The sequence below is a fragment of the Danio rerio genome, chromosome 16 (assembly GCF_049306965.1).
Source record: "Danio rerio strain Tuebingen ecotype United States chromosome 16, GRCz12tu, whole genome shotgun sequence".
Classification (NCBI taxonomy): domain Eukaryota; kingdom Metazoa; phylum Chordata; class Actinopteri; order Cypriniformes; family Danionidae; genus Danio; species Danio rerio.
In genome coordinates this window covers 50,189,920-50,204,213 of record NC_133191.1, presented here as the reverse complement: position 1 = coordinate 50,204,213, position 14,294 = coordinate 50,189,920, and the positions used below count along the sequence as shown (strand labels likewise).

At 36.5% G+C, this 14,294-nt stretch overlaps 1 protein-coding gene across 1 annotated transcript in view; it reads right to left on the bottom strand.

The window, feature by feature from the left end:
• Window positions 1-1,182: 1,182 nt before the first annotated feature.
• The window catches only part of smg5 (SMG5 nonsense mediated mRNA decay factor), a 41,187-nt gene continuing 28,075 nt past the window's right edge, over window positions 1,183-14,294 (bottom strand). Inside the window, 5 exon segments of the mRNA NM_001024923.1 lie at window positions 1,183-1,408; window positions 8,686-8,824; window positions 8,905-8,979; window positions 9,530-9,620; window positions 11,598-11,757. Of these exon segments, the coding sequence (NP_001020094.1) occupies window positions 1,325-1,408; window positions 8,686-8,824; window positions 8,905-8,979; window positions 9,530-9,620; window positions 11,598-11,757 (549 nt within the window). The 3' untranslated portion in view covers window positions 1,183-1,324.

Here is a 14,294-nt window from a genome sequence, read left to right as displayed (position 1 = left end):
ATTTTTTGAAGTGTGCCATAAAATATCAGCATATTAGACTGAACACTATCAAAGAATAAATTAAATTGCAAAACAGATAATAATATAGTCAAACAATAATAGTCAAAGATAATATAAAAACTAAAACCATAGTCGAACATTTTCTAAAGGCATGGATCTCAATTCCTGGAGGGCCACAGCTCTGCAGTTTTGCTCCAACCTTTATCAAACACAGTTGATCCAACTAATAAAAGTGTTCAAGTCTACTAGAGACTTTGAGAGAGTTTGAGACCACTGTCTAAAAGTAAAGCACTTCCGTTCACCAACAATCACCTTAAAGAAAAAAACTTGACTTGACAACCACAACAGACAAAAGAGACAATGTTCATTTAAATGAAATCTTTTATTGTTTAATGCACTGCCTCACACATACACTGGATTCCTTTGCAATGTGCAATATGGGACAATTACTATGAGAATGTGATGGCGATCGGCTGGAACTAGATTCAGCTGACAAGCATCTGTAGTTTCATTTTAAACAGAAACTCTTCAGCCGCGTGTGACCCGAGTCAGATGACGTCTCATTCCTGTGTGTTCAGCACAGCATACAAAGGCAATAGTACGACATACAAAAATAAAATCAAATAAAAGCAACCATTTTGCCAGACTTTCTGCTCATACACAGATAACACAATACATTAAACCACAAAGTTACACAGCAAAAATAAAAAGAAAAGAAAAGAAAAATTGGGGGAAAGCCACGTTAGAAAGAACAAATCGTCAAAAAAAAGAAGTGTACACCCTAAACCCTGAATCCGTCGTGACCCTCAGAGCCTAGGGTAAACGCTAGACAGGATGACTTGTGTTCTCCAACACAGATATCGGTGGTGGTTCATCCCCAAAAAGACGAAAACAAAACAAAAATCATCCAAAAACTTGTTCTATATATTTCGATTTTATGGTTTTCGTGATGTTTATGCACATGAATGTTCGTTTCTCTCTCAAAAAAACATGTACACTCATTTCATCGGTATATCTGCCTGGTTATGGCGCACTTTTATTTCACCCCTTTAGCTTCTATTAACCCTCCTGCGTGGGGTTTGAGGAGGCTCTGCTGTACGTTTTAAGCCCCTGTGCCTCTGACTTCTCTTTTCTCCCGTCACTTTCTGCACCTCCTTCCTTCCCAACCCTCCATCTTTTGAGTTTTTTTTTTGTCTTGGAGACACATATACAGACAGAGCAGCAAAGTGGGAGAGAGAGAGAGCGAGAGAGATAGAGAGAGTGAGGGGGAGTGAGTGTGCGATCAGCGAATGCCGAGTCCACCCCCTGCGTCCCGCACCGTTTCTCAGCCCATCTCTTTCCATTGCCGGTAAAATTCGATGATGTTTTTTAGCTCCATGCCTGCTGCTGCTACCGCCTGGACAGCCGCCTGCAGATATATCAGCAGACAAACAATGTTAATGCGGAACAACTTCTTACAAAATGACTCTACTGTAGTAAAACAAGTGTGGTTACAGGAACTCAGTTACTGGAACTAACCACCAAGCCGGTCCTTTATTTTATACTCTAACAATCGTTTTCCCTGATAATTTTAATGTGATTTAAAGGGACAAAAGAAAATTCTGTCAATAATTACTGGCTCTCAAGTTATTTTAAATCCAAGATCTTTTTTATGTGAGAAAGCTACCAAAAACATGATCAAAACAGTCCATGTTGTCCATGTGTGGTTCAATCGGAATATTAAGAAGCAAATTTAACTACTTTTTAAAAACAGTTTCTTCACCTCAGTGTCAGTATATTGCGCACATTTATGAGAACTGATGTATACCTCAGATGCCCGAGCACTGCTTCCTCTGTTTGAAACTGAGCACAGACACATCCGAAGTCTGATCAAGCACAATCAACATATCAAGAGTTCACACTTAGCTGATAATTGATTATAAAGCATGTTTGGTAGGGGTGTGCAGATCACAAATCTCACAGTTTGGATCACATTATGGTTTTTTTAGTCATGGATCGCACAACTTTTCGGATCAGCCAAAAAGGGGAGGAGACAAATGTCATTTGCCTTCCATTTATTACCAAAATATTACTGCAAGACACTTTTAGTTTTAACAAACAGAACCTCGAACCTGTCATTCTATCAATTAAATAAAATGAAGAAATAATCAGCTGAATAAAAATAAAGTGTAACATATTCAGTACTGTGAAAACTTCACTGTTACAACTGCTGTTGCTGATAACAATAAATGTAGAAATTTATCATTACAGTTTGTACAACCCATATTTATTTTTAGCCTTATTTTGAATAAATGATTATGTTTTTTACTCATTAAACTTCATGTTTCATTGCTAGATGTGTCATTTTTGAAGAAATATTCAGTGGCTTATTTCTGTTCGCTGGTTGTGGCCACCTATTGGTTAAATAATGTAATTGCTGGCTACAACTTTCATATTTGAATGTAGTTATAGTGATTTTAATCTTTACTATAAGCATCAGTAGTTTTATCTAAAATTATAAACTGTTATTCCAGTACTTCTGTATTATTTGCCAGTAATTCATAACTAACTCAAAAGACTAAAGACTCAATCTCTTTAGTAATTTTTGCGTTTTCAGATTTGAATGCAGCGATTTGAAGGATTAATAAACATGTGCAAATAACCATCATTTATGTTGCGTGGGTGTTGAGATCCTGATCTTTTAAAGATTAATAGTGCAGCTTACATGAATGCATTAATGCAGGCTAAACAAGCAGTTAAGGCTAAACAAGTAGCTAAACAAGTAGTGACAGAAACACCTTTAACAACCCACAAATTAATAACCAACACCTTCTAACAACATCCTGAATAACACACCACAACTTCTTCTGTCATCATAATATTTTACAGCCAAGCCTAAACGCTTTCATACATGTGATTTGAATAATGCGAGGGGCAATCTCTCTGTGATTGTTATAAATTTAGGATTAACCCACTAATAAAAAAATTATTAATCCTCTGGCCATGTGTTCCAAACCGTGGGTTACGATCCATACAAATCACGGATCAACCGTGATCCGTTACACCCCTAGTGTTTGGCAAGCTGTCCTTAGCTCATAAGATCCTCGTGGCCAGGGCTCCCTCCCGTTTGCAGGGTAGAGGGGAGTTTGAGCTCATGTAGATCTCGAGAACTCCCCTGCTATTTTTCGCTAAAGACAAATTAGGGATTGCTATGAAGAGATATACAGCTGACTTACAGCTCATCTGTGGTGGCAATTTTGGTTAAGTCAATTCTTTTATGCCAAATAGGAGGAAACCGAGGAACCCGGAGGAAACCCACGCGAGCACGCGAAGAACATGTAAACTCCCCACAGAAATGTCAACTGGCCAGGTAAGGACTTGAACCAGTGACATTCTTGCTGTTAGGCAAATTTGCTAACCACTGGGCCAGCATGCCACCCTATCTAGAAAAAGTGGATGAAGAAAGGGGGTGGAGGGGATTCTTCAAGGTGAAGATAACTGAGGTACATAACTCTTGCTATTTACGGTGAGTTAGGAATGGTCTGATTGGTGAACAATGAATTGGCTAATGCAGGACAAGCCACGGTCAATCATAAGCCAGTGAAATTAGTTTATAAATAAACTTCACAAAGAGCACATCGCTTTCATGAATGTGCCCCCTATACTGACACTGAGGGGAAGAAACTGTTGAATAAAGTTGTTATTTTTGTTTTATGTGCATGCAAAAGTATTCTCATCTCCTGATCACTCTCCGATTGAAACACTTAAAGCAGTGTTTCTCAACCATGTACCTAGAGGACCACAAGCTCTTCACATTTTCATGCCTCCATAAGCAAACACACCTGATTCACACGGTGTGACAGACAAGAGACATCCAAAAGCTGCAGTGTTGGTGGTCCTTCAGGAACGTGGTTGAGAAACACTGACATAAGACATATTGTCAGTTCTAAGGATTTTTTTTGAATGAGTCGAAAACATTGCTGTATAAAAAGGATAAGGCAGGTCTCAGATTTCACCAAACATAAATTCTTTTGTGTTCTGAAGATCAACAATGGTCTCAGGGGTTTGTAATGACTAGAGTGTGCATAATTAATAACATTTCTTTGGGTGAACTAATCCTTCAAGCCAGCCAACAATAACATTAAATGAAACATATATGTTGTGTAAATGCAGTGACTGAAAGATTATGTAAGCAGAGATGGAATGTAGACATTTTAGGTATGTGACTGAAAAAGTAGAAGGGAGGATAAAATCACCTGTGACAACAGCAGTGCTAAAAACAAAACTATGCTGCAAAGTCAAAATGTAAATGCAGACAGCATTAGCTTTAAAGATGTTTATGTCTTGTACCACTTTAAAATCCTATGTTGATGTTTTGCATGTGAAGGATTTGCCCAATCAGCATAAACTTACATCACTGCTAGTTTGTATTGTGCATTGATAGGTCCAAAGGTCTACGTAAAAACTCATTCAGTTCCCCTACAGGCGTTCCTATAACTAAAATTGTTACCAGGTCCTATGGTGTGAACACATTGAAAAGCAGGTATTTTCAGCAATGGTTCTAGGAACTACAGAATGTTTATCTTGAACAAAATGTCCAAATAAAAGACAAAAAGAAATCTACTAGGAAATGTTGGTGTAATAATGTAGCTTTTATATTAGGGAAACATGAATTATTTTATTTGTCAGTTTCTTTTCTCCTGCGTTAGTCCAGGTCATGTGTTTATGAGTGCACTATACACTCCCTAGCCATTTTATTAGGTACACCTTACTAGTACCGGGTTGGACCCCCTTTTGGCCTTCAGAACTGCCTTAATCCTTCGTGACAGACTCAACAAGGTACTGGAAATATTCCTCAGAGATTTTTGTCCATATTGACATGATTATATGATTGCAAGTTGCTGCAAATATGTCAGCTGCACATCCATAATGCGAATCTTCCATTCCACCACATTTCAAAGGGGCTCTATTGGATTGAGACCTGGTGACTATGTAGGCCATTTCAGTACAGTGAACTCATTGTCATGTTCAAGAAACCAGTCTGAGAGGATTCAGTGTTTATGATAAGGCGCGTTATCCTGCTGGAAATAGCCATCAAAAGATGAGCACACTGTAGTCATAAAGGGATGGACATGGTCAGCAACAATATTCAGGTAGGCTGTGGCATTGACACGATACTTGATTAGTACTAATGGGCCCAAAGTGTGCCAAGAAAATATCCCCCACACCATTACACCACCACCAACCGCCTGAACTGTTGATGCAAGGCAGGATGGATCCATGCTTTTATGTTGTTGACACCGAATTCTGACTCTACCATCTCAAGGTTGGACGTGTTGTGCATTCATGGATGCTGCATACTTTAGTTGTATTGAGTGGTTATTTGAGTAACTGTTGCCTTTCTATCAGCTCTAACCAGTCTGGCCATTCTTCTCTGACATCAACAAGACATCTGCACCCACATAATTGCCGCTTATTGGATATTTTCTCTTTTTCAGACCGTTCTCTGTAAACCCTAGAGATGGTTGAGTGTGAAAATTCCAGTAGTTCAGCAGTTTCCGAAATACTCAGACAAGCCCATCTGCCACCAACAACCATGCCACATTCAAAGTCACTTAAATCACCCTTTTTCCCCATTCTGATGCTCGATTTGAACTGCAGCAGATCGTCTCGATCATGTCTTCATGCCTAAATGCACTGAGTTGCTGCCATGTGATTGCGCTAATGGGAATTATTCTCGTAGCATCATTAAATCATGGTTAAACCATAAATGACACTCTTTTAAGTAAGATATTTCGAAATTTTAAACATTTCATGACTGTCCAAGAAAGGCCAGAGAGGACATGAGAGTAATTCTAATCAGAAATATCATTTTTGAGTGAATTAACCCTTTAAAAGCCAGCAAAAAAACATGTATATGCTGAATAAATACAAAAAGGCAATGACAAAGATTATGTAAACAGAGATGGAATGTAGATATTTTAGTTATGCTACTGAAAGAGGAAAAGGGAGGTTTTAATCATCTGTGACAACTTGCAGAGCTACATAGCATTGAGGCTGAGAAAACAGAACTATGCTGCAAAGTCAAAAAAATATGTCATGCAAGTATGTTTTGTATGCCATGCAGTTGCACAATCAGCGTACACTTCTGTCACTGGTAGTTTCTATTGTGCAATGATAAATCTAAAAATCCAAGAAGAAGCTAATTTAGTTTCCAAACAGATGTTCCTATAACTAGAGTGAAAGAGTGTCCTGCAACAGTTCTATGAAAAGGTTCATCCAGTGCAGAAGTCCCCAAAAACACTAACAGAGGTGGAAAATGAAAACAAAATCTACAATGTCTAGTTGGAATCACATTGTTACTTTTCTATTAAGAAAACATTAATTATTTTAAGAAGTTATGGGAATACTTTTGTGTACGTTTTTTGACTACATTTTTTGTACCTTTCTGGGCTTAAATGTCATGACTATTGCATTCCATGTAGGGCCAGAGTGCTGTTGGATTTCATCAAAAATATCTTAACTTGTGTAGTGAAGAAGAACGAAGGTCTTACATGTTTGAAATGACATGAGGATGATTAAAAAAAGAAATTCATGTTCAGATGAACTATGTATTTAACACAAATTACTAATGAACCAATGGCATAGCAGTAACTCAATGAACTTTATATGCAAAGAGATGGTAAAGACAACTTAGTGTGACCATTATAATGGGAGAAATTGATTAAGCGACTTTGAATGTCATATGGTTGTTGGTGTCTGACTGTTTCAGAAACTGCTGATCTACTGAAATTTTCCACAAACAAACATATCTTGGATTTATAAAGAATGGTCAGAAAACATCCAAAGAGCAGCAGTCCTATGGAAAAAATGGTCTTGTAGCCAGAGATCAGAGTTTTGTAGAAGATCATCTGAGCAGGAGAAGAGCACACCAGCACTAAGAAATGCAAACTGTGGTAACAGTTCACAAAGCATAACTAAAGCTGGGACTTTCAGAAGGTAGGGTCTGGCATAAACAACCTGAAACATGGATCATCCTGCATTGTATAAATGATTCAGGCTGCTGGTGGTACAATGGGGATATTTTTTCGGCACATTTTAGGCCTCTTAGTTCCAACTGACAATCAATTAAACACCACAGCCTTCCGGACTATTGTTTCTGACCACCTTTTATGAACAGTGTACAATCTTGCAACAGTCTATTTCAGGAAGGATAACATACCAACTCACAAAGCGCAAATAATTTAAAACTGGTTTCTTGAAAATGACAGCAAGTTCACGGTAGTTTTGTTGCCACATAAAAGGTTAAGTTCAACCAAAAATGAAAATGAAAACTCACCATTTGTCCTCTCTCAAGTGGTTTTAAACCTTTGAGTTTCTGATGAACACTAAAAAAAGAATATACTTTTATAGATTTAAAGAAAGCTAAAAACCTGTAACTGTTGACTTCTATAGAAGGAAAAGCAAATGATCAATGATTACAGGTTTTCAGCTTTCTTCAAAATAATCATATTTAGTGTTTAACAAAAGAAAGAATGCCAAACAGGTTTGGAACAAGTCTGAGTAAATGATGACAGATTTTTCTGAGAACAATCCCTTTAAACGTCTGCTTTTAGCTTAGAAGCCTTAATTCAGGAAGTAACAGAGAGATAACCATGGCACAGAGAGCAACATGTATATTATCTGAAACCAATCCTGTGGTACGATTATTTATCTCAGTCCTACTGTAGCATTGCAGGTAGGTGTTAACTGTTTAAAACATTGTCTATGTTTGCACATTATTTGTGGGGTGTTATATTTTTGCATACACTTAATAGTAATCATGGGGAGTATTCCTTATTATACTTGTGGGGCCTATAGGTCCCCTTTTAAGTTCCTATAAAGGTAATTTGGATATATTGAAATTAGTAAAGTGAATTAATGTATGTGATATAATCATATGTGATCATGCTTGTAGATGAATGAAACTTGTAACACTAATAGTAAACCAGGTGACTAATTGACTTTCATTTCACTGAAATCTGTAGAAAGACAAGCTTACTGTTGATTACTTGTTTGTATGTTACAGTTTCACGTTTTCTTGCAAAAACGGATGGACGAGGAGTCAGTGTCTTTAAGAAGAGTTTATCTTGCTGTCAAGTTATATAAGGAGGGCAGCACAATAGACAAATGACCTCCAAAGATCTCAATCCAATACAGCATCTTTGAAATGTGCTGCAATTGTAGAAATCTGACAAAACCTGGAGTAACTGTTTGTTGCAATCATGTCAACAACCAAAAACTCTGAGGAATGTTTTCTGTCTATATTTAAATCGATGCCATCAACAATTAAAGCAGTTCTGAAAAGACAATGCAGTACAACTTTGTCCTAGCAAGGTAGCTAAAAAAGTGACCAGTGAGTGAATATATGACATTTCCAATATTTCAATTCAGATCATCTTTATTTCTATAGCATTTATCACAATGTAGAGTGTGTCAAATCAGCCTAACCTAACTGAAAAATAAAGAGACAACATGTAATGTAGAATGCTGGTGTCGTTCTCTATCAATTGAAACCGCTTCAGATCAGTTTAGTATGAATGTCACTGCTAAAGGGTGATCCAGTGAAGTGAAACTCCACCAAAGCAATAAAAACAACCACATGGTCTGGCACCTACCAAACTCGTTTTACATAATAGCTCACTTGGAGTCTTGTGCATGACTGACCTTCATGGAAGCCGATCTTTCACTCAGCTCCTCTAATGAGTGTCCAGTGAGAATGGTGACCATGCCGGCGGTGTCTTCATCTCCACTGCTCTGAGATCCCGTCAGCTGACGACAGCTGTCCACCATCTTATATAGGTGCCTGTATAACAGTCAACCGTCAATACAGGGCATGCAGAAAACTATACAGAGCTTCACGCTCTAAAACATCAGGTGACTTACCAGGCTTCTGTGTCCTGACGTTTTAGTTTGTCCCTCTCAAAGCTTCTTCCTGACTCTTTCTGACAGCGGATGTACCTGTTGCACAATAAAGTAAGAATAAATGACCATTTGTGCATTTATCACACTGCACTGCTCACTGGGATTTTGTGCTCAAAGCGGCCCATATTGACTGCCTGGAGCTCAGACGTGCGCATATACTGCTGAAGCGCATGCCAGAGTGTGTGTATGTGGTCATGTGATGTGTGTTTTCAGCGGTATAGTGTTGAAGGAAGGGTTTTCATAAATGCTAGGTAAAACACAGTGTGGATGTGGATCGTTTTTATCCTAAAATTCCATTTTAAAACTAAGACGTATTAGTGTAAACAGGGCCTAAGTGTGTGTTTTCGTAAGTGGGTTGCTCCTGCAATTGGGGTGGGGTGGAGGAGTGCAGTGCTGACTCAGCATCGTGATGTCTATAGGTCATCGGTGAGTAAATGATGACAAAATTTTCAGTTTTGCGTGAACTATCCCTTTAAATTGGTGCTGTATCAAATTCAAATGCATGTTATAATCATATTTCTACAGGTCAAAGCTCTACAGTTTGCAACGGAGCTACAATCTTACTATCGCTAAGCTCAAGACGTACCTATTCCCTTTCCGAAACTCTGTCTCAAGGAACCGGATGCCATCTCTTGCGCCAGAGTTCTCTTTCTTCAGCATGTCCAGACCGTCAATCACTGCAAGAGAGGAGAAATTCATCCTAGTCAAGCCATTTGCACAAACACACATCGATTGATCGTTCCTGCCTGTGAGCACCTTCTGTACAAAATGCCCAATTGAGATTACATTCTATTGCATTTATGTAGCAAACAGGAGAAGTCTAGATGTTAAATCAATCAAAGTATATAGCGATAAAAAAACTAGAGTAAATATTATGTTAAGTCAATTAAATTAAGCATGATATCTGTCAAAAATCTATGCCAAGATGATTAACAAGCCTCCCACTGCATTTTTTTTTCTTTCCATAAACTTCCCAGTTTTCAGACTGAATAAAGACAGATAAAGATCATTTTGGGTCAGCATGACAAGGTACTGATTCATTCAGAATGATTCGTGAAAAGCTTTAAACTTTTTTTTGTTTTTACTTTATCGTGATTTACAAGCAGCTTTTAAGTCACAATAACAAAAATCTAACACTTTATTTTTAAAATAAAAAGTAAAAAACTTAAACTAAAAGAACAGTTTACCCAAAAATGATGATTCACTCATTATTTCGCTTCATTATTACATTTTTGCCTTTCTTTTGTATGCTTAACCTAAAAGAAAACATTTTATGAAAGCTGAAAACCTCCAACCATTGACACCAATAATAAGAAAAACAAATACTATGCAAGTCAATGGTTACAGGTTCCTAGCTCTCTTCAAAATATTTGTGTTCAACAGAGGACAGAAAGTCAAATAGGTTTAGAACAAGAGAAGGAAAGCCAATGATGTCTAATTGTAGGCAAACTATTCCTTTAAATGTGAATCTGGATAATAAAAACACGATCTATTTACATTAAAAACTGCAGTGTTTTAAAATGTTTAGACTATATACATTTTTTCTTTTTCAAATACTTCCCAAATTATGTTTAACAAAGCACAGAATTTTTAACAGTATTAACTATAATATTTTTTTCTTCTGGAGAAAGTCTTATTTGCTTTGTTTCGACTAGAATAAACAAAAAAAAGTGTTAAAACCATTTTAAGGTCATTATTATAAGCCCCCTTAACCCTTTGACTGCCCCTATACCAAATGGTTGACCATGTTTAATCATTTAAAGAATGACTGTTTTAAACGACACACACAGCATTGTTAGTTATGAAAAAATAAAAATAAATAATAAAAAAAAAAAATCAAACATAATCATGTTGCACTACTATACTTATATTTAGTTTTATTGTTGAAAAAAAAACATGTTAAATGAGAATCTTGATAATCTAAATGAGAATATTTCATGGCATACTTAAAAATAAAGTTGATTTAGAATTCAAAAAAGTTTTATTTTTGAATATATATTTTTAAATAAAGTGGTCTAACACTTCATATTTTAGGATTTTTCATAGTATATGTATTAAGTTCGATACTTTTACCATAAACTGACATAAACCATTTGGTAGAGGCTGATATTTGAGATATTATGGGATGTGTTAAAAAAATGCATTGAGTGTTTAACTAGCGACATTAAGAGTTAAGAAACGCAATACAAACATTTTTGTCCTGGTGGGGTAGTTAAAGGGTTAAGCATTTTTTTGATTGTCTACAGAACAAACCATCGTTATACAATGACTTGTTTAATTACCCTAATTAACCTAGTTAAGCCTTTAAATGTCATTTTAAGCTGTATAGAAGTATCTTAAAAAATATATAGTAAAATATTATGTACAGTCATTATGGTAAAGATAAAATAAATCAGTTATCAGAAATGAGTTATTAAAACTATTGTGTTTAGAAATGTGGTGAAAAAATATTTTCCATTAAACAGAAATTGAGGAAAAAAAATATTCAGAGGGGCTAATAATTCTGACTTCAACTGTATTCACTAGAGACATTTAAAATAATTAAGTTAATTTCCATAGCATTCACAGGCTTGAAAAACACTGTTTACATCCCAGATTTCGTAGTAGTGTGCAAACCCTCATTAGGAGACTGCTGGCGGAGGCCGGGGTCTAACCTGTGCGAGGGATGATGATGATGAAGCATCCGCTGGCAGCCAGCTGTCTGAGCAGCCCCAGGTGCTGGCAGAGGACAGCAGTATCTGGCACCAGATAAGGAGACATGGAGGACTGGGCTTTAGGCTGCTGCAGACTGCCCTCCAGCTGAGAAACCTCCAACTGCACAGAGACACGAGGAAACCATTCATCACAAAGCCAGTTAAATTACTACATTTAGTAATATGGCATGCATTAAAGGTCCCCTGGAATGCCTTGAAATGTAAGACTAATTTAAACGGATGAATTCGGTCATCATTATTCACTCGTTCAAAACTATGGGCGTCACTAGGCCCATTTTTACCATTTTAATTCAGCAAGCCTAAAAGTTTTGTGATTAGCTTATAAACTGTACACTACTAAATTATCAACTCTTTCACCTTTAGTGCCGGCAGACTTCAGCTTCTCCATTTTTAACTCATTTCTCATTTAATCAGCAAACTGCAGGTCAAATTTGCTCATATTTCTAGTTTTTTCTACAGAAACACTTCTATCACTTGTACCCCAATGTCACAGAAGAGCAATCAGGTTTCCCAGTTTCCTCGGTGCTCCCATCATCACAGCTGTTTGCTCCAGTGATATGTAACTTTTAATAAACATTTAATAAACAAATCACATCACAGTGCATGTGGCATTGACTATACCATACATTTAGGCACAGGATTAACCACAGTGACAGAACCACACAGTGAATGTACTCTTTTTTAACGTGCACAGACCAGAAAACGTATAGGACCCGTTTGAATTATGCTGAATTATGTATATTAAAGAGAAATGGTTACAGACACCACAATGCTATTGTATGGTAGACAACATATGAAGTGGATCAAAACCTTTCATCAAAGTCAACATTTCATTCTTGTCTTAATTAAAATACATTCAGTTAAATAGACTTTAGCATCCTTTTAGTTGTTCAAGCGTAAAACGAGATGAAAGATCGTGTTAACGCAAGCGCCAGTAGCAGCAGGTTAGCTCGGAAACTCAGTTGAAAATACTGGGATAAAATAAACTGTCATATTTTAATGACATGGCGGTGGAAATGGAATTTAATGTAGTGCTTCTTGTCTGGCCTGAGACCCACTTTATATTGTATATCAATCAGGCAGTGAAAAATCACAGATTTTTAAAGAAATCAGGTCTTAAATGTGGCGATTTTGTAATGGTGGGACAGTTCACCTAAAGCGATTGGGCTGGCTGAACATTAAAAATCTGTGTGCATATAGCCCATTTAGATTTTTTTAATCCACTTTACTCACCCAAAAATTAAAAATACCTCATCATTTACTGTCCCTTATGTGGTTTTAAACCTTTGAGTTTCTTTCTTCTGCTGAACACAAAAGAAGATCTTTTGAAAAATGCTGGTTTGTTACACCCTTCAACTTCCATAGTAGTGAAAACACATTAGTAATAAATACACATTACATTACAAATACACATTATATGTGTTTTATTGTATTAAGAATTGTTTCCTATTTCGACTTACATTATGATAGTGAAATATGTTAAAGTATATGTAAAATAGTATGTATAAAAAATATGTTTATATATATATATATGCCATTTTGGATTAGGAAAGTGGCAGTTTTATTTATTATAATATTACATGGAAATATGTACTTGAGTATAGACACTAGTTTGTTTAGAACTCAAATGGCTATGATGACAATGCTAAAGATCTATTCTATTCTTCTGTTTTTGCTACTATGGAAGTTGAAGGGTATAACCAACCAGCATTTTTCAAAATATCTTCTTTTGTGTTCAACAGAAGAAAGAAACCCAAAGGTTTAAAACCACATAAAGGACAGTAAATGATAAGGTAATTTTCAATTTTGGTTGAGCTAAGTGGATCGAAAAAAATCTAAGAGGGCTATATGCACACAGATTTTTAATGTTCAGTCAGCCAGCCCAATCGCTTCAGCTGAACTGTTGCACCAAGACAAAATCGCCACATTTAAGACCTGATTGATAAACAATGTAAAGTGGGTCTCAAACCAGACAAGAAGCACTGAATTAAATTCCATTTCCCCCGCCATTTCATTAAAACATGACAATTTATTCTATCCCATTATTTCAATGGAGTTTCGGCACTAACCTGCTGCTACTGGCGCATGCATTAACATGGTCTACATCTCGTTTTATGCTTAAACAACTAAATGTATGCCTAGGTCTATTTAACTGATTGTATTTTAATTAAATTACCACACTTATGCTGTAAAAGAAACCTTATGAAATCTAAAATAGTCACATTACCTTTTCACTGTAGGTTTATTGTTGGCTGAAAAAACACTAGCTGTGCACATATACCCTATTGTCCTAAGATAAGAATGGGTATTGTTTAGTAGTTTTAGAAGAACTTTGATGAAAGATTTTGATCCACTTCATATGTTGACTACCATACAACAGCATTGTGGTGCCTGTGTAACCATTTCTCTACTTTAAAATACTGTACATTGTTCAGCGTAATTCAAAAGGGTCCTAAACATTTTCTGGTCTGTGCTTTAGCAGTTTACCTGTCATTAATGTGAAACCAGACTTCATTCACTGAGCACAATGGAAAGCATATTTACACTGTCTGAATTGTTTATTCGCTACTATATGTAAAGCACTATCTACCATGCTGCTCTATGCATCAACTGTAGCTGTGTAAGAGTTTAAAATGT